Here is a 26652-nt window from a genome sequence, read left to right as displayed (position 1 = left end):
ACGTATACTTAATTTTAGAACGGAATTAAACTGTGTGTCATCGAAATGTAAACATTCAATTGACCGTAAAATTTATCGCTGTTAAGATAACACGCATTCAACTTTGTCAACTCAAGTGCCTCTTTAGAGGGGAATACAAATTTGCGTATGGTCTTACTTAATATCAAAAGTAAACCAAGTATTTTCATACTTATACCGATGTTCGTCGGCAGTAATTAACCTGATGTAGGAAGGCTTCCGTCACTCGCTGTACACGAAGAGAATAATGTTATCTGTTAGGGCATCCGTAAAATACCGAGATAAAGTAGAGGTACCAGATCCTACCGGTAACGGCATAATCAGTTTCACCTCTGTAACCACTATACTTCGAATGTCTCCCTTGTTTTGCTTCCGAGGTTAATCTCTGTTTGCTATTAGACTAGACGGCGGCGACACTCTGCCGTTTCATTATCTTGGCACACAATTATCCGCATACGTGTAGTTATCTCTACCGTCTTTTCTCGGTACGCATCTATACGGGGTGTGCCGTTTAAATCGATTTACGTTCCAAGTAAATTTAATTCAGGTAATAGCCGACTATTATCAGGTAAATTTCATTTGGGTTTAATAGCAGGCTATCGTTCTACCGGTTACAGATGTTAAACGCGAATTGAGTTGTAATCTTCTGTTGAAAAAAAGTTGAAATCGCGTCTCGATTTCCGAGATTCGCAATTTCACGCGCGTTTCCACCGCTTTGGTACGCGGTGCCCCTAATTAGATCTATCGCAATATGTAATACGCGCCCGAGCATTTCTCCACGGCGCGTGTAACAGCCTCGCGATTACCGAGTCGCGGCGAGAGCAGGCGGTGTCATCGCGACTACACGCGTTATCGACGCTTTGCAAATAAAAGAAATCATGGTCCATGAATAACACTGGGGCAGTCAGTCAACCTCGAGTAGATGCAGAGGACGCACGCAACAACCTCAACCGTCATTTTTTCGCGCATTATCCGCGGCTCTGCTCTCTCTGTCGGTTCCTTTGTGTACGCGTACGCGTACCTGTATCTGTGGCGGAGGCGAACTTTACTGGGATAACAGATAACGAATAAAACCAACGTGCAACGACTCGTTCTTGACGTTTGCTCAACGGTTTTCAATAAATGATTAATAATCGCCTTGATCCCCTCGTGGTCTCTTAAAAAAAAAAGGAATCTGCCTTTGGTGGTGAGAGCCAGTTATCGGCCCTTCTCGGGATACAATGATATTCTATGAATAACATTCTACGCTAAAATGAAAAATTAACAATTCGAAATAATTGTATTACCGACCAATACCGAGGTAAGAAATTGATCATTTTACTGGCTGAATTTCTTTGTATCCCGAAGAGGGCTGATGACTAGTATCCCTGAAAGGTCCACTAAAATTTTAACTACTCCTATTACAAAAATATTTCGCTATTAGGAAAACATAGTTTAAATTTGACCTCGGAAATATTGAATTCCACAAGGCGAATTCCACTCTTAATTCAACGGGTACCGGATGAACGGCCGTTTATCTTTTATTCGTCATACGTCACTTTTATCTAGATAAGAATTTTGCCCATCCCCCGACCGGTAGTTCGATTTATCGCTCACGCTTGGCTTCTTCTGCATCTCGTACCACGCGTTCCGCTCGCAAATCGAACTACAAGAAGCGGCCCTCTATCAATTTCCTGCTTTGTACGTGTTCCTCCGCGCTCTGGATGAAACCACCTATCTATGATTTATGACTTTTACGTCGATCCTTCGTGTACTTGCATTTTTCCCAAAACAGTAACGCCGAAGGGCTAGATTAGTTAAGTAACGAAAGGAACAAATTTTGATTTAATCGCATATTCACTCTGGTCATCAACAATTATTATGCAACTATTGTTGGAAAGTACCTGGAAAGGACCTGCAACTCGTCCTACTATATTTCCCGCTGCCAATCAAACCATTAAATCACCGAAACTGTGGACTCAACGCTGTTTGCTTCAGACAGTGATTCGTTTACAAAGACATAGCTTGTTCCTTCTCTTAAAAAGAGAGACCTGAAGACGGCGAAAGTACCTTCTCGTGCTCCTGGATAGTACGCGACGTGCGATATCGCCGTGATAACGAACGTCTGTGAAAATAATAAAAGTCTGTTTGTCGAGCGAGAAGCGACAGTCTGGCGACGATAAGAATTCTCGTTTTTTACGATCAATGTAAACAAATTGATTAAGCGGTTTTGCGTGTAGGCTGTCAAGCATAATTCGGCCTGTTCGACGATTATGAATTATGATAGTAGCGAAAGTATTTACAGACTCTAACGTTGTTGCTCGTTCCATCGAGCAAGAAATGCTTAGTCAACGTAAGTGGAAAGACCAGCGTTATCACCGTTAACAAGCAATTTCTAATTTTGATAAGCTGAGTCACTTGCTTTAATACCGTTTCAGTTCGTTCAAAGTGTTCGCCATTATAACAAGCGCTATAATCTGTAAATATTTTTTGCAACTCTCGGTAGATTGTAATGATTTTTCTCTGCGTTTTCGCAGGAGTTCCGGCGCAAAATTTCGAGATGTTACTTTCGAGCGCCTGGTTCGAAGTGATTGCAGCGACGCTCTTGGCGATCTTGATCCTCGCTTATCGACCAGCCTGGTGGTTCTGGACTGGAGCATATCACAAAATTAACGGTGAGTTTTCGAAGAAATCGTGACTTATTGGTTTCAATTTAAATTTGCACGAGGTAGCCACGTGCTACATCCATTCGGGTCCAAGAACCATCTAATGGCACAAAATGCTTCAGCTTTAACAAGATGGCATATTACACTCTCAGAGGAAAGGCTAACTTTGTTTACATTATTCAACGAATCCCTATAAATGGCGACCATAGTTTGCAAACCCCTGAACCCTTCTTTCTTCCCTCGGTAGTGCCGTCTTCGTGTCGCTACAAAAAGAAAGAAAGCGAAGAAATTGTGCGTTATAGAGAAGGTGTTCGAGGCGACCTTCAATTTGAAGCGAGCGACGTCGCACGTACGGTCACGGTCCCCTTTCTAAGCGTGGAGAGCTCGTGGTTACGCGCGACAAGGTCGCTCTGTAATCGCGTCCTTCAACCTTAGAAACCACTTTCTTGTGGCGAGAAGAAGCCTTAAGGTAGCCGTTTCCCAACTGTGCTGGTCAAAATTGGGCACTGTGCAACAAGGTTCAAAAGGCGATTAATGTTTAGCGTTTAGTCTGAATTGCTTGGTAGACCGCTAGACTGACTTCTTTAATAATTTTTAACTATGCGTAGAAATCGGATTCTTCCTCGAAAGTGGAACACTATAACACCTATATTTTTGTTCCCATGGTTAGCAGTCCCAAACGAAGAGAAACACCAGAGAAAATTTCTAACGGTGTCTGATGTGCCTGGACCCTATTCCCTGCCGATTTTTGGAACCAGGTGGATATTCTCCTGGTTCGGTTCTTATCGACTGAATAAGGTTCACGATGCTTACAAAGGTAAGAAGTTTGGCATCGTTGCCTTGCCTCATAATAAACCGTGCTACTTAAAGAGTCAAATATCTCCGATCTACTCTGAGTAGTGACGTTCTAATAGCTGCTAACAATTGTAAGAAATTATACGTCATCATCGAAGGGAAACGCTACGTAGAAAGAGATCCTATGATCAGAGAAGCTGGATTAGACAAACTGGTAAAACTTGTTAATTAGTCAGGCGTAAAAGGAAGACAATGACGAGTGAAGATAGTTATAAATGTAAAAGCAATTGGAGCAAGATCTTTCTCTAATTGACAGACACGCAGGGCAAGAACCGGTTGTCAGTCGAGATAAAATATGGATCGCTGCGACTGTTAACAGCTATTAATAATTATGTTACACGCTCAAGAGATCCAACACGTTTGTTTGAAACATTGATAGGTAAATGTAGTATATAATATTTTAACATAGCGCGTCGTTTCTCATTCAAGAATAGATCTGAATCAACGATACGGGCCGCTGTGCAAAGAGGAGGCATTATGGAACTTCCCTGTGATCTCCGTGTTCTCTCGTCGCGACATCGAGGCGGTCTTCAGACGGAGCTCGAGATACCCGCTTCGTCCTCCGCAGGAGGTCATATCCCACTACCGGCGCAGTCGTCGCGATCGTTACACGAATCTGGGTTTGGTCAATGAGTAAGTAGTTATCTCGTCGACAGGGTATCGAGGTCGAGTTTAAGGTTCCGTCGAGACGTTACGTCCACCCCGTCTCGTCGCATACCTCGATCAAAACTCTGACGTAAGACAGGGCTTTCACATGCGGAGATCGTTGGCGCCACTACGTTGGCGCCAGTTTCCTTTCGTATGGAAACGCAACAGTTTAGAATATAGAGCAGGTGTGCTTCTAGGCACTTTTCTTTGTTGGAACATGAGTATCGAGAACGGAATCTAAAGTAGAAACTACACGGTACTAAACGTTGAATGCTGCACCAGTTGAAAACTAGTCATATAGCGGAGCCACGAAATTGGCGTACGTCTGTTGTCAATAGTCTTTGCATGTGGAAACCGCACGCAATACAAATTTAAACGAACAAGCGACTCGATAGACAGGGGCAAGCGTGGCACGATCTTCGGACCGCACTTACGTCAGAGCTGACCGGGGCCAACACTGTCCTTGGCTTCTTCCCGGCGCTCAACATCGTCGCAGACTCGTTCATCGATTTAATTCGTCGACGGAGGACGGGAGACAAGGTGGCGGGTTTCGAAGAGTTGGCCTATAAAATGGGACTCGAAAGTAAGCTCGGGATTCTCCTGGTTATCGTCGATTTCACCGGAAGATGAGAACTGAGGAGGTCCAAACCACTGTCTGAACTATACATCTTGCAATAGAAGCTGTTCGCTATAAGAATGAAGTACTTCCACTGTAGACATTTCACTAGGGAGAGCCTAATTCAATGTATATGTATATCTTAAGTCTATGGTTCCTCCGTAACGTACCCCTAGAGTCTCATCTTCTCATTCCTATGCAATATGCTAGTATACATAAACTTTCGCGTTAGGTACGTGCACGCTGATCTTGGGCCGACACCTCGGTTTCCTAAAGCCAGATTCCACCAGCACAGTCACGACGAGATTAGCGGAAGCCGTCCGGATCCACTTCAGGGCCTCGCGCGATGCCTTTTACGGCTTGCCGCTTTGGAAGTTGCTGCCAACGTCTGCGTACAAACAGCTGATAGAGAGCGAGGATACGGTTTACAGGTACGCGGATGTGCTTCAAGGGAATTAAGAGATACCGCGAATAAGTAAACCCCTTGTTTAATGGATTACGAAGTTAACAGTTAGAATTGTACAGTCCTGTGTCGGGACTCCCCCGAGATATTATAGAGAGCTCTTTCGACACTTCTCGTCCCCGATTAATCTGTTAAATTGAGGTTGATTCGCTGAAAAACTCGTCTCTTTTTAGTATCATCTCGGACATCGTCGAGGCCACGATAAAGGAAAAACGCGACGATGCTAAAGATGAGTGCGTGGAAGCTGTCTTTCAATCCATTCTGCGGCAAAAGAATCTGGATGTACGGGACAAGAAGGCTGCTATCGTTGATTTTATAGCAGCTGGCATTCACACGGTGAGTCAACTTGTAGAAGAGTTGGATAAAAAGTTCTCTCGAGAGTTGCAATGATAGCCCCTCGCGAGGTGCCCGACCTAATTTGTATCATTTCGTGGTGTTTGTTTGCGCAGCTGGGAAACACTTTGGTGTTTCTGTTCGATTTGATCGGGCGCAATTCAAAGGTGCAAGCCGATCTGTACGAAGAAGCGTGTTCGTTAGCGCCGCCAGGCTGTGATCTGACGATCGAGGATCTACGGAAAGCCAAGTATCTGCGTGCCTGCATCACCGAATCGTTTCGGTGCGTATAGCGTTCATTGAAACAATCCTTTCGTCGCATCGTCGCGTCTGCTGCATTGCTGTTTTGCGTTTAGAGTCATTCCCACGACAACTTGTGTCGCACGCATTTTGGAAGAACCCATTGAGCTAAGCGGATATCACCTTACCGCGGGAGTGAGTGAGAATTTCTCTAACGTACGTTCCTCTTTAACGATACTCCGTCTCATCATTGAACATCATTTAATTATTTGCAGACCGTGGTTATTTTGCATACTTGGATAGCGGGACTGAACGAGGAGAATTTTAAAGACGCCGATAAGTATATGCCCGATAGGTGGCTGAATCCCGTCACTCCGCATTCGCCATTGGTGGTTGCACCCTTCGGGTTCGGAAGAAGGATATGCCCTGGCAAGCGTTTCGTGGAGCTCGCTTTGCAGCTTATCCTGGCAAAGGTTCGTATTTATTCGCCAAGTAGTTGCAATGATAGAACACGGTGTAGATAGAACACGGTGTATCTTGTCGTCGATAGTTATGGAGTAGGAAGGGACATCCTATGCATCGAGATATTTTTTTTATTTTTTTTTCTCACAGATCATACGGGAATTTGAGATTATCGTGGACGAAGACCTTGGTTTGCAATTCGAATTCATCCTCGCGCCGCAGAGTCCGGTGCTCCTTGGATTCCGTGATCGTCCTCAGAAAACATAACACCGATTGTTCTCGATACGTTCCGTCGATCGGAGATTAAACGCTTATTTAATTCCTCGAGACCCTCTCGGAGGTTTCGTTGTTCGATTGTCCGGTTGTTATTTTACGTTTGCATTGTTTGTATCATGTTTAATTCGTTGAAGAGCAGATTTGTTCGTCCGTTCAAGATATTTATCACAGATATATTCTAGTATTTATATTTAATTGCTTGCGCGCCTCCGAGGTCGTCTTACTTTGCATAAAGTTTGCGTAAAAGTGAGACCATCTAAAATACGTTAACAACCAGGCGCGTAAGGGATGACTACGAGTCGTTTGCTCGGCGTTGTCGCGTTTATATCGGTTGAAATCATAGTTCATTGACTACCGGCGAATTACCTTTTTCTCGGGGTTACCGATGTTTCGTGTTCGTTTCGTGCAGCTGTAACAACCACTTACGCGGCAGAACGGTTTCTGTGCAGTGTACAATACGTGTACATACCATTTGTTGAATATAATGATAAATGTGTCGAATCGGTAAGTAATCGCCTACCCTGGCATTGTTTTAATCATCCTTCTTTATTCGATTCATTCAAGGGCGCCGGTATCGCACGCTTCTTGATAACGCTTCCAGAGCGGCGGGCGATTTCGCGCAATCGTCTCTTGAACAAAATTAGATTACGTTTATTTAGTTCGTTAATTTACTAATGATCATGGTCTACAATATGCGTACTATCATCGATGAAACTTACATATGTCGTACACGCTTAGTTAGTACACTTATATATATTACATATCTGAAACTGTATTCTAAGGGAAGGAATTATTACTTAAACGTACTAGCTAACTCGACATAAATTATAAGAGACTTCGACTGTGATCCGATGCAAAACGACGTTAGGACACGAAAATTGTATTAAACCGTCCGTCATGGCGCGCCGCATCGTTCGACATACATGTTCTATCGTAGATTGCCGGTTCTCGCGACGCAGACGTTCGCGATGCGACCAGACAAGCGTATCTGACATCTAAGTGTACCATGACCACGCGCAATTTACATTTCCGTTGCGCGTGTCTGCAGGTATAATGCCACTATGTAACTTATGTTAATATAACCAAGTTAATTTAAAACGATTAATTCGTCGACGTTCTTAACCCTCCATCGCATAACGTGGCCGATTAGGAACACAATGGACGTTGACAAAGCCAATTTTACAGATCCTCTACAAATTCGATAACTCATCGTTTAACTCTTTAATTAATTAAGGAGAAATAAAGTCCATGCAGTGGGGGGTTAAACGTCAACCCTTAACGGTAGCAACCGAAAGGACACCTGCGCCTACGCGACACGATAGACGCGCGAATGTAAGAAAATTGCTCTAAATCGTAGATAACGTATAAAAAAAGCGCAAAGTGTATGGATCAGTCGACTTTTTCGCAATCTCGAGCAGGCATGTTTTACGACACGCGCATCGAGCGATGGCACAACGGAGCTTCCCTAGAGCGATGGGAGAGAATCACTTGACCAAACCTTTGATACTTCTGGGAAGATTCGGAATGGAGCCCTTGTTCACGCTCGCGGCCGTTGGTCTCATGAAACCGTGGTTTCTGGTTCCAGCTCGAGGATGGATCAGCTTGCTCTTCGTAGCTGGTACTTTCTCGATCGTTGAACGATTCAACAGAGACTGCTGGCCCATGCTACTGCCACTGCTGCTGCTGCTACGAGAGCCGATTGTCCGCCCTTTGCTTCCCTTTTGCGCGTCGCTCGATACCTGAAAACATGATTAGGCCATCAACAGATACCACTTTTATTTAATTAGAGATTTCATTTAATTATACTACAACTTTCAACAGATGGACAGATTCGCAGTAGTACGTAGAAATACAGAAATTCTCTATAGAGGTAGTCAAACCAAGCTTTCGACGTCGAATAGGGACTCACCCCGATAGATTTTCGAACGGTTCTCGCAGCAGGGCCAACGCTGCTCCCGCTGCTGCTGCTCCTGCTGGCAGGTATCCTGGTGACGGTGGATCGAGGGTTCACTCGTCGTTTCTCAATGGTTTTCGGCGGCAGTGGGGTGTTCGACGGACTCTTCCTCAAATCATTGGTCAGGGCACAGATCGCCGAGGTGTAAGTGCGAAGGCGAGAATGATTCGGCACCAAGTTTTTCACAGTGTTCACCGAAGTGGCGCTGTTCAGAGAGCTTCGCGAGCTGCGCAAACTGCTTCTTGACCCTGAACGCTCCACCTCGTTCCTCGGGTTGCTCGACGGAAACGTCATGTTCGAGTTTCTTTGTATAGCATCCGCCTTCCCTGGAGCAACGTCTCTCTTCAAACTGTTGGTTCGTTTAGGTAGGAAGCTGGTCTTCTCGCCTGTCTTCCTCATCGAGCTGGCTCGTTTCTCGAACCCTTTGACGGAGGTCAACGCTTTGTCGATGGACTTGTTCTCGTCAACGTGCTCCTCGCAGGCGATGATCGCAGGGCGTGGGCGATCGGTATCGTTTCCAGAGTAGCGTAATTCAGCTGGTGAACATCGCGTCGAATCGTGGGTGTCCGTTTCGTAGTTGCCAGATGATGTTTCCTGGCTCAACGTTTCGGAGACTAAGCTCTGGGTCTCCTCGAAGCCTTCGTCGTTCATTTCTTGATCTCTACCCTTGCCTGAGGGTGGTGGCAACGGGGAGGAGGCCGAAGTCGTGACGCATATGTCTGGAACGAACCTTCCGCGGAACACGGAGGTATCCATAGATTGAGGTGGTTGGATTCTAATCTCGTCTCGACTCGATTCCAATCGCTTAATTTCAGGGCTACCACTGAGATCTTTGTAAACATCACTGTTCGCTACCCTGTTCTTTGGATCCTCGATCAGATCGGTCTGATCCTCGTTACGTTCGTCCTGGCGAGAGTTCAAAGACGGCCTGTAATCCTGAGTTATCACCCTATCTCGCGATGAACCGTTTTGAATTTGATTCACCTGACTAGGTGGATTGTTCGTCAACCTTATCGCCTCCTTCACTTGACTAGGATCGATCATGCTCCTCTGCCGTTCCCGACTGGTCACGGCTCTCTCAGCGAGAACTGTCAAGGATGGCTCTCGTGGACGGGATTCTTGCATTACGGGGCTGAGGACAGTGTTGGTCACTGCTAAAACTGGCGGTGGTTGGCTGACAGGGAGCCTGGAGCTTCTGTGCGTCAAAGTTATCGGTCGCGACAGCCGTTGAAGATCCTCGCCCGAACGGGTGATGTCTGCCAGTGCGGCGTCGATGTCGAAGGAGGACGCCTCGCGACGCTTCAATTTGTCCTGCCAGACGCGAAGCATGCTGTCCTCGTCCCGATTGTCTTCCGACAGTGGCAAAGTGAGAGGTCGTTGGGCTGGTTTCTCCTCGAAGGGCTCCGAAACTGCGATGTCTTTGGTGGGCTCCTTCTCAGGCGTGTCCTGCTGGACCTTCTTGTACCTTCGAGTCCTCCTTGTCGCCGAATACCTGTCGAAGTTACCTGAAACGAATACATCGATGATGTTCCCGTTCGATGTCACAGGGTACGTTTCACTCGATAAAAATATACCTGTACCGAAGTCTGCGTTACTATTCGCATTTTTCACGACCGTGTTTTTAAGGTCTCGACTTTGGAAGGACCCGTTGCAGCGTTCCCTCTTGCAAGGCTCTTTCTCCACTGGCTTTACTTCCTTCGGAGGACTGAACAGCTTCCTGGTCGCCGGAGGAGTTTCAATGTTATCCGAATCGATCTCGATTTTGTCGCTGATTTTCTCCTCCTCGCCTCTCTTGTACTTGGAGAACCTTCGCGAACCAGAGACCTGAGAGCTGCTGTAGGGCTGGCGCAGATAGATCGTTAGTTCGTCCTGAGGATCCTGGTTCACGGTATCGTTGATCTTCTTCTTTCTGTCCTCTTCTTTGATCGACTGCGGTCATTGAACGCGATCGTTTGAAATGTTGCATACAAGAAACGATTATAACTTGTTCTAGATTATCAGCGGAATACTAACCTGCAAGGTACTGGAGGTGAGGATGTTTTCTGTGCTGAGTCTCGATCTTAGCCTACGGGAATAACGTGGGTCAGTCTCTTCCATACTATTTGGTACGTTCAAGCTAGACTTCCGCCAAGGAGATTTGTCCTTCTGGGACGGGTGCGTTTCGGCTTCTGTAACGAACCAAAAGTAAGTTACACTCTTGGTATAGTAATTATAATCGATGAAGGTTGTAAAATAGCGGAGGTAACCTTCTATAGCTTCCATCGTACGCATCACGTCCGTCTTCTCCACCGACGGACGCCAGTCGTATACTTCAGAGTCGTAAACTTCGTGCGTGGAATTACCTTCGTTCGGTGTGTTCGTCTTGCCTTCACTTTCTACGCACCCGATATGCCAAGAATCAAATTAAAAGGGAACACTTCGCCGTGGCCATTCAAGGTAACGATACCTGTCTCACTTACCCGAGTCTTCGAAGGACCGTCGATTCGCTTGGTGCAACTGTCTCGCTTTTCTTTGAAGTTCTTCACCCGCACGATCTTCCTTCTCGTTCTCCGACAGCCACGCCTCGATCTTCTGCCTCCATGCTTTTCTGTTTCGATGTAGATATAAACATAATAATAGTCTTTCTCGTTGCAGGGTGAATACGTCGAGGAATTTAGTTAAAAATGAAGAAAATGTAAGGTGAAGTATAATTGTGTTGTTATCAACGAGTATTGATTGGTCGTACCCAGCAGGTTTTGTTTCTTCTTCTTGCAGGAAAGGCTTGTTCTCCACCAAAGGTGACGGGGAGCTCGGCCTCTCTCGGTCAGCAGAGAAATCGGCGTTCAGAAGATCGCTCCTGCGAGATTGGCCTCGAGTTCTTCGAGCCCACGACCGATCTATTCATTAAATCAACCAAACGAACATCAATTCCCCTGATTTTTAGCCTTTCTTGTTCAACAGACTTTGTAATATTTGGCGAATCGTACCTAAACTACCCCAAGACTTCCTTTCGCGTGTATTGTCTTGTCCCGATGTCCTCAAAAAGTCCATCAGGTTGCCATCGTCGTCCTCGCAGGGTATTCGACTTCTGCGACGACGAAGAGTACCGTTCGGCGTAACATCTACAATGAAGTATAAGAATTGTTTAGGATCGCATAGACAGGCTTCTGAATGTATTCGGTCCACGTTATAGCACGAGTTATGGTCTTTACGGAACCTGGAGAGTATGTTTCTTCTTTGGTAGACAGTTGATCGGCCGTGCCCCCCGAACAGGACCCCAAGCGACGTCGAATGCTCGGAGATCCAGCGATCGAGACGTCTTCGTCCGACGTGACTCCTCCGTTTTGCAATCTTTTAATCTGCATTGGTAAAGAAAGGGCGTATACGAGTAACTCAATCGACCAGAAGTATAAGCGCAGCCGCAGCCATACTTTCTTCGGAGCGAGAAATAGACGGGAGCGCTTACCTTGGCATCGTTGCGACTATAATTTCTTTGAGGTAAACCGGTATGGAGATCGAAGAGACCGTAATCGATTAGGTTGCATTCGGATTCTGAGGCTGGCGTCTCGGCTTGATTCGTTACTATAAAATACTCTGTACTTAGAAGTTGACAGCACTATATACCGAATAATTAGTCAGCATTGCATATCTCGAGAGACCCACTATACATTAACGAAGAAATAAAAATGAAAGAGTTGGAAGAATAAATTGGGAATGCATCGACTCACGGAATCGCTTCTTGGCCAAAAGCTGTTCCTCTCGTTGCTTGCGCCTCGCTAAGACTTGTTCTTCCTGGATTCTTCGCCTTTCGTTCTCCGCGACAGCCTGATTGAACTTCTGACAGAACTGGTGGAATATCTTGAAGCACTCCTCGATCTTGAAGGTGTTCGTGTCCTCGCAGAAGAATTCAGCGAGGGATCGCCTTACAGTTTCGAGCTCCTCCATGTCGCCTTTCAGCTGGCTCATCTCTTGCTCTGCCATCTGAGGTCCAAAAGTTTTCCAACCAACCAAAATTAATTTAGCTATCCTATCCTTCACGATTGTACCTTTTATAATACATAAATGTTTTCAGGTGTACCTGCAAGAACTGAGCCATTTGTTCCTGTATGTCGATCTCCGTGGAAGGAAGCTGGATCTGCGCTTTGATCTTCTTGATCTTCGTATCCAGAGCGTTGAACTCGTTGTTCAACTGCTCCGTCGTGGTCCTTGTTCCCCAAAGAAAATAAGACAGAGGATAGAATACCTCGGAAATGAATATTGTTTCTACATTTAATGCACTCACTTCGTAGCAGCTTCCAACGTGTTCATGCTCTTCGCGAAATCGAGTAAGTCCTTCCGTTTCCTCTCAGCTTGCTGGGAGTCGAAACGTTCAAATGTGAAACAAACGATTTTTGAAATGTTATGACAAGTACCTTACCAGAGCCACGTAATGTATAAGATTCATTCCAGGCTTGTTCGCTCGAATCTCCGTCAACTTTTGCAAGGAGGACAGCTTCACCCCAGCAGCGTTCCCAGCGTATCCACCCTGCGACATTGATTTCAATATACCATCTAAGAATCTGTTTTACGTTGGTTTAAGCTTGACTTCCGTACCGAGTTGAGAAAGTTCCCAGCAACTAGAACCATGTAAAGCACCTCCTGAAGCGGTTTGTTCGTCATGAGATCCTCACCTGCGAGGATCATCGAGTTGATGCTCGGTTCTAGGTAGCCCATGTTAGCGGCAAATTCTTCCTTCAGCAACATACACTCTATGCGTAGTTTATAACTATCGATGAACCAAGAAAGAAAGCAATTAGACCCGCGGGTGGAGGGACAGTGAGGTATCACATTTAATTCTCGTACTTTGGTACTTGGACGAGCTGCAGGAAGAACTTCTCGGCGTTTCCAAGCTTCGACTTGTCCCCGTCGAAGCTCTTGAGCATTTCCAGCTCGTCCACCTCGGGCAGGATCTTCAGGAGGCCTCTCAACTTCTCTGCGCCGATGTCGTCGTGACCGCCGTCCTTTATGAGCTGGATTATGTCTTCGTTCGAGCTGCAATATTCGTTTGGTGTTGATGTCATAATTATTCAAAGGTATCTATTGCATAATTTTATTCTACTTGAAAACAAAAAGTTATACGAATTAATAATAATGGATGCTTGCCTTCGGAACTGCTTCAGGAATATGTTCACGTTCAAGCTTCTCTTACCGTCCAGTAGCGCAATCTAAAATGTTTAATATATTTGTAGGAACTGAAGATGGAGGAACGTTCTTTGCGAGGCTTGTTAAAATGGTACCTCTGTTGGTTCCCGTCGTCGTCTCTCAGCATCCGAGTTGTTTCCGTAGGAGGAGGAACAGGAGGCAGCGGGCAACATTGGAGGCACTTGCTGGCAGAACAGACCTTCCATCTCTGCCCAGTCTATGTCCGCCATGGGAGAGTTTTGGTGGTCGTTGGCTACCAGAGCCCAGATGTTTCGCTTGCCCACTACCTGCGCGTGAAAAGGCGATAGAATGTTTGGTCCATGTTTTTCACATTTGCATCCGGCATAAATCCACACCATCTAACTTAGAAATAGATATGCGAATAGAATGTAGGCAAGCGTACTTTGTGGTTGGGTATCTTATTCCAATTGATGGTTTTCATCTTTGCCTTGGGGGTGGGTATTTCCTGTTGCGGTAGGAGCCTCGCGTGATTATTGGGTGGCTCGGGGGTGGGCGCCCGTGTGACTGGTAGCACGTGGAGCGGCGGCGGGATGGGCGGTGGTTCCATCGATGCATCGGCTTGGGTGGCGTTGGCGGTAAAAAGCGGCGGGGGCGGTGGTGGCGGCAGAACGAGGCCTTGGCTCGAGGAGTTGGGTGTTAGGGTACCGGGAGGCGGTGGCGGAGGTGGCAAAGGTGGCAGAGGTGAATTGTTCACCGGTAACGATGCCTTTCGAGACGTTCCGCACGTCTGCTCGGTGCCTCGACAGTGACAGCATAGATTCGTCTGCGAAACAAAAATAATGCGAAGCAAACGTAAAAGAATTAGTCAATTAAAGGAATCGATTCATTGTTTCATTAGAAAAGTACTCTATTTTCATCATTCCTTTTCTCTTCACTTGTCTTTCTATTCATTTTAAACAACTTTGAACCTACGTTCCTGAACTATTTCTTTTGTCTAAGGTCCCTGTAAACATAATGGTCAGCTGGCCATTCCTTGATGGGTCCGCCTAAGATCGCTCGGTTCGTTTCGCTCGTGAAAGGTAAAAGCGAGAAATGTTGCAAGCGTTGCGTCATTTCGCGTTAGGCAGACGACATTGAACAATCGTACGAGAAACTTGCGTGAAATTTTAACAACCTGACGTAACCGATACACGAGGCCCGAGTCGAAACGAGTCGTGATTACACGATAGGGGAAAGTATCGAGCGATAGCAGCCGACGGAAGTTGGTACCAAGGCTTGCTCCTAATATTTTGATTGTTTCATTAATATAAACTATCAAAATACAAATATTTGTCTTACAGGAAACAAAACGAAGAGACTAGAGTGGAACTTACCTGAAGACTAGGCGATCGCAGCAACTTGGTGGCGTCTTCTCGATTTTCTAAAAGAGTCGCTCTGTGCACCAGCGTCTCAGCCGTGTCCCATGCTAAGTCGCTGGCGGCGTCTTTGGGATCCAGGCGCAGCAGATGTTGAAGAATGCTCAGGAATGGTATTTCTTGCGGGGTGTCTGCAATCTGAAGTACGGACAGAGCGCGTTGGCTTATCGATGGCTTTTAAAATAGAAACCAGCAGGATCTAAGAGTCTACTGAGTTTGTTAATCGTCGATGAGCTCCCTTACTTGTCCTAGAATCGCGTAGAAAACGTCCACGTGGGAGGATAGATCGATTCCAGGCGGGCCGTGATTTGACAACTCCTCGTCGGTCTCGCGCTGGTCGTCGAAGACGTCGAGCTGCACTGTAAGGTCCGGAGCGTGGCTCTTCCTGCAAGAACAATCGTCACCTTCCTGATCCGGGTACATTTTAAGCCTTTACGTAGTTGTTCGCTCTATTTCCGTCCCACTCGACACACATGTCTTTTCTAGAATTTCAATTTCTCCGCTCTAGCCATTCCCATTCTTCCTCTTCACCCCAGGGCTCGTACTTATCTCGATTTTCATAATTTTAGTATATATTCGTGGAATCTTATTCCGAGTAGAACTTTCTCTTGTAAAGAACAGTTTCTTGGCCACGAGTGTTATATCATTTCATAGCTGTTTCCTTTTAGAACTTTGTTTTTGTAGCAAGAAATTAATAGTAATCGCTCCAACGAATACAAAAAAGAATATTATAAAGGAGATCCATCGAATGGCATAGGGCACATGGCCAAGAAATTAGTCTTCTCAGAATTCTATTCGAAATGAAACGTCGCAAACTCTCGCATCTACTCACACACATTCTTTGACTTATCACTCAACTGTTTTTCTATCAACTGGATTCTCACGTGTTCTATCTGTTATGATAGACCAGGAAGGAGTGTCGATGGTGTACCATAAATTGGCGTCGCTTCCGTTTAGAGCGTTCGATCCGTTATCATCCGGTTATTCTTATTCCGTAGGTGTGTCGTACGTGTTTGTCATAGTACTTAATATTCTCGAGCAATCATCTCGCGCATAAGGGAACTCGTTAAAATTATTGTTAGCTACACGAAGAATAGCGCCGTGTTAGCGAGGCGATGAGCGTCCCCTAATGAGGAAGAACGTTTCTAATAATGATTCTTTAGAAAGGGTAATAAAAATTTCGAGGAATCTAATATAATATTTGATGACAAAAATTACTGTTTCCCAAAGGTAATAACTGCTGTACAACGCGTCGCGTCACAGAGTAGTTAGGAATCTTCTAGACCGCGCGAGTCTAAACATTTTAAGAACCACTGGTCTAGAATTTGCCACCACCGTTCTCGAACACCCTGTAGACAAGTTTACACGGTTCGTATGCGCGGTGAACTCCAGTCGCGTTTCAAACACGATTTCCGTCTCCACGATGCACAACCAAAAATAGTCGGCGTCTTCGCGGTTGTCTGACCGTGTCGTCGATCCTCTGCCCTTTCAAAGCCAGGGAACGTTTAGAAATTCCGAGCGGCAAATGTACAAATTTTGCTTTTCACTGAACACGCGCGTCTTCGCCAAGGCTGGCCCTCTGGGGCCGTCGATAATTACCAGAGAGATAATTACTGACGAGAGGTCGAGTTTGGGAACGTTGCAAAACGTTGAGACTTTGAGAACTTGGGGCAATCTTGACAGTGACTGGCGCAGCAGTCTCTCGATCGGAGGAGCACTGCACTGATCGCTCCAGCGAGTCGCAGCTGCAGGTGCATCGCGCGTAGAGTTAATTCGGGCTTTTCTCTCTCCCTTCGAGTTCCCTGCCTCGCTTTTCCCTTTTTTCCTTTCCGTGCTCTCCTCCGTTTTGCACGAAGGTTCCTCCTGCATACCTATTCTCTCTGCGTCGTTTTTATTCGCGAGTAGGGGTCCCAATCTGACTTCGATATCAACCCCTGATGCTTAAAGTCTCTACCTGTATTACACGAAACGTTTAGAAACGACTCCATTCTTCAGTTATTTATACCTCTAGAATTATCGAGCATCTAATGGCGCACGTGTTCTGTCATTCAGCGGAGGAACGCGAAAATCGGAGGGAGACAGGTCGAGTTCTTTCCCTGTCAGACTCTCGGCTCCATTAACGTTGTCAGGAATTCGGGAAGACAGAGGGCGAAGAGGAAAAAGAAAATTCCGTAAGTGTGCTTCTATTTTTCGGACGAATGGTGCCACGATCCTCGTATCCTTGACATTCCTCTCGTAGCCAAACTTTTGTGTCGACGGTCTCGATTTTTATCACACGACCGACTCTTTAGGCCTTGATCAACGATTTGACAAACTTTAACGACTGAACGAATTTGATTTTTTTAGGAGAGGACAATCCTAGTTTAAGGGGTATAACTATCTTGTTAGCCCACGAGATAATTAGATGTTCAGCGCAGAAAGACAAACACAGTGATTCAAAGAGTTGAAGAGATTATACTACTTGGATTGAGTAAGTAGAATGTGGTTTGTGATAATAGTTTTGCAATTTGCTCGTGACGGGTAAGTGATATTCCGTTGATCGTGAATTCTTAGAGACAATTCCTCCGGGCGATATTTAAAGCGACTTCTTCGAATAGTTTTGCTCGATCAAGAATAGTTTGCACGTCCGTCATCCCGCGGAGGAATGACAGATAGTACTATTCCTGTAGAGAGTGATTTAAGCGAAGACCCAAAGGAAACGTTAAAACCCTCAGACGGTACTTAGTGATTCGTAAATGTAAATTCTCGTCGTGGAATCCGTATTTCCGCCGTTATCTCTCTCCCTTTTGTTGATCGGGTATTGTTTACACAACAACGATCGCGACGATAACGCTAATGGGAGTGCACGTGCACGATTCATCTCGTGCAAGTGTTCTTCGAACTTTTTTGGGAAGCTTCAGAAATAAATGTGGGTTTCTCGTGGTTCCTTTTGCTCTAAATTTATGAATGAATAATTATTATTCTTATAGGGTATTCAACTATTAATGTAAATACAGACTCAATTCATGCTGTGAAAGTCCGCTCCCTCGTGATCGTTTTAATGATAGCAATGTCATTAGTAATTAGTTCGGGTGAAATGAAATTTTGATCTCTTTTAACGATTCTGATCATTGAATCTGAATTCTCCCCAAACTTTCCTCGATAGATAGGAATTGAAGAACGATGACTGGTTTTGGATTAGTGCATGCAATTGTTTACGCGTTGCATAGGCCGAGTGCTTCTTCCGTTGGTTAACCAATCCTTGATATAATTGCTTAATAGTCCTGGCTAGATGCGTACGACGCTCGATGCATGCGCGACATTAACGTTAGGTGCAAATGAGAAGGTGTGGGTACAATAAGGCGCCCTTTCGTAACGTTCATTATTATTTATTATTCAACAATGTTAAGGTGTTAATCAGTTAATGTCGTGAATCCGGGTCGTCGAGTACTCACCGCAGCTCGTTCAGGATCGGGAGGAGCTTCAAACCTGGAAGGAGAAGACAATAGTGGGCTTCTCGATTGTCACTTTCCTCGAGGGGTTACCCCACCTTGACTATTTTTAAAAAATCGACAGGGATAAACGCTTGCGTTGAAATTGTAAATTGAATTTAATTCCTGCAATTAATTCCTAAGGAATCACTATTCTATTTTTTTCAAGATGGTGTAACTCCTTAAGTTTAGATTCTGTGATTTTAGAGTTGTACCAACCGATGAACTCGTTGCGAATTCGTATGCGATCCTTGAGCACCGGCGTGGAGATGACCAAACAATTTATAAAAGCTAATAGGGCCGTCTGATAGTCCTCAGCGGTCGCTTTCTGGAGCTCATCGACCACGATTCGCAGTCGATATCGCTCACCTTTCTTTTCCTGTAACGTTTCGACCATTTAAACCCTCTAAAAGAGAACTTTCGTTAACCCTTTGCAATCTTACATAATTCTAAAGTCACATAGTCATCGATACCAACATATTATTTACGTCCAATTCAATTCTATTACTAAAGAAATAGCCTACGATCTATTTTTATTATAAATCTAGATATTGTCAATATTTATTCCTAGTGCAACCATGAAATCTAGTTGAACAGGCTAATATAACTTATGTATGTTACAGAGGGTTAAGCGTTATCGGCGCACCATTAGCTGGATCATGCGCCGCGCCGATTCCACGGCTGGTCCAGCGCGAATTATGTTTGCTCTGGGTAACTCGAATATTCGATAAGACGGCGAGCCTCGTATTTAACGGACGATTAACGCGACAAATTGCTACACGATAAAACGCATATTTCACAACGCCGTTGCACGAGCTAGTATGCCGCGAATGTAACTCTGCAGGAACGTTACGGTGTGTAGATCATTCTTTTGTTTGTCGAGGGAAGGCCTTGAACTGTGACTTTTATCCAAGCTTAGCACCGCCACCACGCGCCTCTGTACCTTCGACGAACAGGACGGTTACGGCAAACCAGAGATGGGCAAAACAATAGATAACGAGACATTTATCCGTGATTTTATTTTTAGATAAACAACAGTCACAAGTATTTTAAAGTGAGATAATCATTGAAGAGGAACTGCACTTGTTAAAGAGGAATTTTCGTTTCAAACTAGATGCTTAGTTTTTGAGTTCATCACCGATGGTCCAAAGATTCAGTTGCAATTCTAACTTTGCCCATCTCTGATAGTGACCTCCCGCTGAACGAGGCATCTTTGTTTTTCATTTAAAACCCGGGAAATTTCGTGGACCATCACCTGATACGCGTGGAGAGTGTCGATGGCTCTCTGCCTCCCATCCTGGCTGTAAACACAAAGCGCGGAAAGCAATTCCACCACTTGTTTCTTCACCGAGGGACAGGCGGTGTCTAACGCTGAAATCGAACGAGAGAACGCATCGATAAGCGCGATGCGACTAGGACAGTCGGGATTTAAACCGTCGAGGACGTTGAATAATTTACCCGAGGCGAGCTTGACGCAGTAATCAGGATTGTCGACGATATAGTCGAGACCAACGTGGGAATCCATGTTGACTGCATTTGTGGAAGTCCGTTTCCCGAGTCTGAAACAAACGAACAATACTGTCTTCAACAAATGCTCGTGGATTCTAATGAAGAACTCGAAGGAAACATGCATTTTCCTCGCCCAAGTTTATGCCAAGTATTTTCCTCAGGTGGTTAAATATGAATACTAAGAAATAAGAGAAGCAAATTGGTTTCTCGATTAGTATACTTTTGTATTGACAATTGCAGCGTCGATAAAATGGATAAAGGTTTAACAACGTCGTTGCGAAGCTCGAGAGAAAATGTCAGAGCATTGCGCGCGAATTTAAATGTTCCTTTAAGACGAGTCGACGTGGAAACGGGTACTTGAAGGAAAATCAAACGCCATTTAACGTTTCATAACGAACACTGAACTTTTCTTGGTGCAGATAATAGCGAACGATGCCTAGGGAACAGCCTCTTTGTTACGTATCGCGCGATCGCTAGGTAAAGGTTGGGAATCCGGTTCTGCGTGCACGAAAATGATGTTTTCATCCTAGAATGTCTTTCAAGACCCATCTCAAGTTTCTACCAAACGAATTTGTACGCGTTAATACTCTTTATTGACGTAATTTTCTTGTTTTTTTTTTTTTATATTTCAACTGTTCCTATACTTCATTCGCTATTCTGCAACCGTTTTAAACGATGGTATCGCTTCGCATCGCATCTCGAATCGCGAATCGTGGATCGCGTTGGTCGTTCCAAGAAGGTTAATGGTTCTCTTAGTCGACAACTTTTCGCGAAACCTTCTCAATTGGTAGCAACGAATAGAGTGGAGCGAGGTCTAGGTTGAGAACACGTATCGTGCTTCATCCACGTGCACTTGGACGCATAAGTACGTTAGTATGACTAATGTTGCTCGGTTGGAGGAAAAAGGTATTGCGTGTCGTTTCGTTTAATGACGAAAAAATTGCCCACGATTTGCTTTCATGCTTGACTTTGTTATCGTATCATTTTTCTTCTGATACCTCTTTTTCTTTATATTTCGTGCGTCATGTTGTCATTCCTAATTTTTTTCTGTGCAGACACGGTCCAATTTCCATAAACAAGTAGACAATTCTGATGAACATAAAGATACAAGAAGAGGATGAGAATGTATCATGGAAGATGAAAGAGAAGCGACGAGCTCATGTTTAAAAGAAGCTTAGGAATCCATGGAACGTGCATCGACTGTGAGAGAGTTGAAATGGTGGAGACACAGGAAAAGGAAGGTTGGGATATCTATATATTTAAGAGAATAAGGAAAATTGTGTGCCCCGAGCACGTGTCTTAAAGTAAACGAGTTAGGTGCCATTCGAGAGGTCTTGAGGTTTGAGGTTGCGCCATTTCTGGGCGCCCCCCGGAAGTTGGCGAACTGTTACAACTAGGTCAACACAAAATTAACATATAAGACAGTCATACATACTAACATTAAAAGTCTTTTTCTTCGAAGCTATTATGAGGCGTGCTTTTTCAATCGATCATCGTGAATTTGAACGAAGAACTTGAAGGAAACATCCATTTTGCTCAAGTTTGCTCAAGCTTCGACGCCCCCTCAGAGGCGTTAAATACGAATATTTAAATAAGGAAACCGACGACTCCCATCGTGAAAAGTGTCTCCAATGATCCCAGTCTCGCCATGAGACCGTGAACGAGAGAATATACGAGAGATGGAAAAAAGGTGCGAGAGAGTAAGAGTGAAAGGGCAGTAGAGGAAGAGCGGGAGAGAGAGGGGAAAGACCATAGGATTGCGTCACCATATGCATGCACATACCTCTAGTCACGTTTAAAAATAGATACCCGAATAATAAGGACCCGCGGGTGAAGATTTTTCGCGATAAATCGCACGGTTTGGATCGTATAGATTCGATATCCCGCCGAGGGTGTCGATTAAAACCGCGGGAGCGCCAGCATGTCGACGATAAAATCAATTATCAATCGAGGAACTGCTTCGATCGTTCCATTTCCATAGACGATTCACGATTTAAAATTTATTTATGCGGTTTTCTTTCTATTTGTCCAATATTCATCTATTAACAAAGCATATGAAATGAATTTTGTTAACACGATCTTACGAAGAGTAGATTCAAGATTCGATACGCGATAGCTACGTTTACCTTATACCCGTGATAAAGACGTTAATTATGAATCCCCGTGTCCCGATACAAGCGGAAAGGACACCGATTCGAGTGGTCGGTAAGGGAGATTTGCGAGTACGTACACGCAACTCCGAATATAACGACCAGTAGAGGCTGGTCGGAGTGATTCATGCTAGTACGCCTTGCTACGGCCGTACTAAGCCATCGGAGCTTCCTGCAATCGTTCCTGCCGACGACCTCGAAGTTCGCACTTGCGTGGCTGCATTTACGGTCACTGGCCATCTTAGGAAGGCCGTGATCGAAACGAGGAAAAAAATAAACAGACCGATCTGGTTTTTTTCCTCGAGGCCCTGTCACCTTTCCAAATTCACGCGAGAACGCCCCAATCGTCTCACGTTCGTCCCTGCGGTAATTGCTGCCAGAAATGGCACCGTTTGATCATTACTCGTATATTCGAGGATGGCAATAGTTAAATATTCGTGTATCAAATGTTTGAACAGTTAAATATTCAAATTATTTGAGTATTCAATTCAGTGTTCGAAGAATATTCGAGTAATTATTCGACTACACAAGGATCGAAGAAGTGGTTCCCTGATTGTCCTGAATCATAAGATTGCCATAAATACACTGGCAACGCGTTTACCTTTTTCTCCGAACGTTCAATGAAGACCCTTCATACTTGTTCGCCTTCTCACCCTGTCTGACCTTTCGCACCATTCCACTCGTGCCCGTCCCACCTATCCATAGTGTCATCCGTTTCTACTCGAATATCATCGTATGTCTAAATTCCAGGCCTCCTTTTCCTACTTATTCTGTCATCGATACGACTCCCTTTCTTCCAAAAACGGGACCCTTCAGACGTTCTAATCTTCTCTGCCCCTGAACGTGCCACTGCCCCTGACATTCGCAACCCTACATACAGGTCCACATTTTGGGTCCACGATTCTCGCTTCGTTCGACATTTGAATAATTCTGGCTATTTAAATACCCTTCCATTATTCGATTAACAGTATACTATGTACCGAATTAATTTCGCTATGTATTTGTTAACAACTGTAGCCATAAATTAATGTAAACGTAAAGTAGATAGAAATCTATCAGAATTATTCACGAGAACCAACAAGCTTATAAACTTGGTGGTTTTTTTCTCCAGCGCTATATGACTTGCATTTATTCAGTATTTACGTGGATTTTCCTTGTTCGCTGGAAATAAAGACGTTATAATAATAACAACAAATAGTTGGTACGAAACGGACCACGATCGACAGTCGATTATCGCGTGGGACGATTTCTAGGCGGAAAAGATTACGTTCAGTCAATTGCGTGGTTCGACTCGAAAGTGGATTGGCCGGGAGGTTGCCTATCCCGAAATTTCAGCGTGATTTATTCATTTATTCGTCGCGTATAGACACGCGCGCCAAAAATGGGCAAAACTAGATCCTAGTAACGAATATCGAACGAAACGTATACTTTTATTTTCAATAGATTACAATCTATTACATCTCTCGCGGGATGAATTACTCCATTAGAAATAAAGAAAAATTCAATATATCAGTACCAGTATCGCGACGATGTCGTATCATGTCGCTGGATAATTTAATTATATCTGTTTACGCCCGGAATGACTGTTTTCACGCTATGTACTATGCGCAAGTATCCCTGAAGAGGTTAATAGCGAGTTAATAATTTTCATTCTTCGCCTATGATTCGAATAAAATTCTTCCCATCTCCGATCGCCGCGCGTAATAGCGCTCGAGCGGTAAAGAGAAGCGTACCGCAGGCGGTGGATAAATTAGCGCGCAACATCGCGCATAAGATTGCATTTAATAGTTTGGTCGCGACGATTACTAATAGTAGGCAAGCGCAAGAGACGATTGTGGACGTATGCACGAATTTGCGTGTGTCTCGTGTGTATTTAGGCATACGCGCGCGTGTATGAAATAGCGCTCACGGCGGACGTGGGATACCATATCGGGTACCTTGTTGACCTCGCCTCTCTTCTCTGTCTCTCGTTCTTGTTCTCGTTCTGTTTCGTTCGAGAACGCGTACCTCGGTGTGTGTTCACCGACTATCTGCTCTCCTCTCTTCCCACGTCTTTCACTAACTGACAAAAGAACTTTTCGGCCGTCGCCAATGTCGTTCCTCGCAGAGACGAGAGGATTCCAGCCATGGAACCGACGTTTCGAATTTCGTGGCCGAAACGGTACCGAGGGGGATCGAGAAAAACAACTATTTCCATGGAAAGATATGGGGAAAATCGAACCGTATCTCGTATCTACAGCCAGAGATCGTAAATCGTTGGAGTAATCGAACATCGGAGTGCACGTGCGCGGCTCGATAGTATTTGCGACTCGTTTCCTGTTTACTGGGCTGTATTACAGAAAAAGATGTGCACTACCCTTGTAAAAGTAAAATATGAGTAGAGAAGTTGCATTGTATCGGAATAGGTTGATTGACCAAGGCTCGGTGATTGCGGGTCCTTTAAAGCCTACCCTAAATAATAATACGTATCTACTGTACCAGGATTGAAAGATTGAAAGAAATAAGTACAAGTGATACAAAGACCTGTTCTTTCAAACGGTAGAAAAGAAAGCAATAAAACAGAGTAAGGAAAAGGATGATAAAATAAAACTAGAAACACGAAGAAGCGTGAACAATGAATAGCAATAAACTGGGGCGTCGGAGTAACGAGAAAAGTAATTGTAGAAGTCGATTCATGCAACGGGGAGCAGCCGATGTACCGACTGTCGCGTACGATCTATCGATGCGCACTATTGATTTTTTATCCGTTCCGCTGCGCTCGATCTGGCGGAACCATCGTTCTGCTTGGTTTCTCTGTCATCGAAATAGTATCGAAAAAATGCTCGTCCTACCCAGAGGCAATTGATAGTTTCGTCACGTTCCTCTTCGCGTGAAAGTCGGAATAATACCGATCGTCCTTGCCTGGACCGAAAACACGTTGATTCTTGCGAACGTCTCTTTGATATACATTTTTTTTTCGCCGCGAAAATATGATCTATATTTACGTATAGATCTCGGACCGAACATCCCTTGTAGCTCTCATTGGTCCGCGGTAAGAATGAATTATGCATTTAGTTCATTATGGAAGAGAACTCGGAGGAAAGAAGTATCAAAACAGTACTCTTCCATTTTTTCAAGGTTGATACGCAGAACGAATGATGAACATTGAATGTATTCTGGAAGGATTCTTTATTATTAATTTGCTTCTATAAGCAAAGGGAGCCTACAATATCTTACTTACACGTCTATCCTCCTGTTTATTTTTTGATCGACAGGGAGAGGAGGGATTCTAAGCAGTTAATTCTAAGCTATATTTCTAGAAATTGACAATGTCCCTTATTGAAACTTGACACGTAAATTAAGATTTTTTCCCCTGAAGCATAGTTCGCGATCACATTGCATCGCGCGAGGTAATTGAAATTCGCTAAACGTTTGGAAGGCAAATGCATTAACAGCGATCGTCTCGGTTCTAGGAGCGTGTCCCTCGACCTCGCACTAGGCACACCTGTATACTTCCATTTTAATTGCCGTCGCAAATAATCCGAACTGGGATTTTGAATCATTCTACACCGATACGAGGCAACTGTGGTTACCTTGTCGCAACGTGGTCATGGCCCCGACTGGTCGCGAGGTATAGTGGTCAGGATCGTCCCCCCTTTACTTTTACTTCTGCATCTATGACGCTCATCGACGTCTCCGACCGTACATACGCGTTCGTGGTACACGAAATCACAATTTTTTTTCTACGCCGATCGATTTACCCATCGATTTCGTTGATTCTTTTATTCCCATGCCCAGATAAAATCTACAACCATGGAGAACGAAAGTGTTCCTAAATGAAAATACCGGTGGGCTGCTAATTATGTAACTCCGCACTTAAAATACTATTCCTTTGTCGTTAATATCAATCAAGACTTGTAATTAATGATACAGCGTCCGACGTTGCAAGAACACATAGAAATGAAGATATGCAAAAAATTAAGTTAATAAAGTATTCGTTAAAGTATAAGACGTATTATTTGCACTAACTACTGTTCTTTCATTTTCTAATTCTTAAGGGCTTTGCATCGTGAACAAAGAAACGATTATTTGAACGCTGGAAATAATCGCTGTCGTGACTGTCAGGTTGACAGGAGAATAACGAAGATAATAACGCACGTGACATTTGACGGAAAGGAAGCGTACCACTTTTCTTAAAAGACGGGGTCCCTCCCAAAGAAACGCCGCGAAGTTTGACAGGTGTTCAACAGGTGAGTTCGTGATTTACGATCAGGAAAAGTAAAGTAAGGGTGAAATGATAAAAATATCGTTCGATCGACGAGATGCTTCCTCACCTTTTGTTCTCATCCAATCAACAGGTTGACCGCCGAGTGGATGGTCCTTAGCTTGATTGGCATCCCTATCGCAGTAGCACGCGACGTCGCGGCGCGCACACACTTTTTTCGTCGAGCACCGATTCGCGGAAACTGCGTTTCATGAGCGCGCGACAGACTGCCGC

At 44.6% G+C, this 26652-nt stretch overlaps 2 protein-coding genes and 1 long non-coding RNA gene across 10 annotated transcripts in view; 2 read left to right on the top strand and 1 right to left on the bottom strand.

Moving 5' to 3' along the window:
- The window catches only part of LOC128879353 (ecdysone 20-monooxygenase), a 12966-nt gene extending 1570 nt beyond the window's left edge, over positions 1-11396 (top strand). The window contains exons 2-12 of one of the 4 annotated variants that reach the window (XM_054128421.1): positions 2535-2672; positions 3334-3480; positions 3953-4151; positions 4562-4749; positions 5015-5213; positions 5419-5581; positions 5695-5861; positions 5935-6013; positions 6094-6291; positions 11145-11189; positions 11265-11396. In XM_054128421.1, the coding sequence (XP_053984396.1) occupies positions 2558-2672; positions 3334-3480; positions 3953-4151; positions 4562-4749; positions 5015-5213; positions 5419-5581; positions 5695-5861; positions 5935-6013; positions 6094-6291; positions 11145-11171 (1482 nt within the window). In that variant the 5' untranslated portion in view covers positions 2535-2557 and the 3' untranslated portion in view covers positions 11172-11189; positions 11265-11396. Of the gene's footprint in view, positions 1-2534; positions 2673-3333; positions 3481-3952; positions 4152-4561; positions 4750-5014; positions 5214-5418; positions 5582-5694; positions 5862-5934; positions 6014-6093; positions 6292-6430; positions 6935-11144; positions 11190-11264 lie in introns of those variants that run through there. The other 3 variants (XM_054128422.1, XM_054128423.1, XM_054128420.1) reach the window with 3 other exon arrangements.
- Positions 7084-26642, bottom strand: LOC128879351 (uncharacterized). Of its 2 annotated transcripts, none has more exons than XM_054128416.1 (26): positions 26489-26642; positions 19975-20075; positions 19772-19887; positions 18736-18895; positions 18481-18514; positions 15290-15431; positions 15005-15184; positions 14074-14454; positions 13766-13957; positions 13632-13693; positions 13332-13520; positions 13083-13254; positions 12907-13014; positions 12772-12842; positions 12568-12694; positions 12218-12470; positions 11956-12071; positions 11707-11848; positions 11477-11611; positions 11236-11386; positions 10970-11097; positions 10757-10885; positions 10524-10678; positions 10091-10439; positions 8466-10015; positions 7084-8295 (listed from the first exon to the last, which is right to left on the bottom strand). In XM_054128416.1, the coding sequence occupies exons 2-26, from the start codon at positions 20039-20041 to the stop codon at positions 8041-8043; spliced, it is 5364 nt and encodes a 1787-aa protein (XP_053984391.1). In that variant the 5' UTR covers positions 20042-20075; positions 26489-26642; the 3' UTR covers positions 7084-8040. The 2 variants fall into 2 exon arrangements, with proteins under 2 accessions (XP_053984391.1, XP_053984390.1); XM_054128415.1 differs by having other exon boundaries at positions 10085-10439; positions 26489-26641.
- LOC128879367 (uncharacterized) lies at positions 15323-26652 on the top strand. Of its 4 annotated transcripts, XR_008457612.1 has the most exons (7): positions 15323-15463; positions 17099-17217; positions 17393-17516; positions 19140-19370; positions 21081-21266; positions 25628-26404; positions 26513-26645. It is a non-coding gene; the product is annotated as an uncharacterized LOC128879367 (long non-coding RNA). The 4 variants fall into 4 exon arrangements; XR_008457613.1 differs by lacking the exon at positions 19140-19370 and having other exon boundaries at positions 25628-26437; positions 26513-26652; XR_008457610.1 differs by lacking the exon at positions 19140-19370.

Source organism: Hylaeus volcanicus, chromosome 7 (genome assembly GCF_026283585.1).
Source record: "Hylaeus volcanicus isolate JK05 chromosome 7, UHH_iyHylVolc1.0_haploid, whole genome shotgun sequence".
Lineage (NCBI taxonomy): Eukaryota > Metazoa > Arthropoda > Insecta > Hymenoptera > Colletidae > Hylaeus > Hylaeus volcanicus.
The sequence above is the reverse complement of the archived record's forward strand: the minus strand, read 5'-3'. Positions and strand labels throughout refer to the sequence as shown.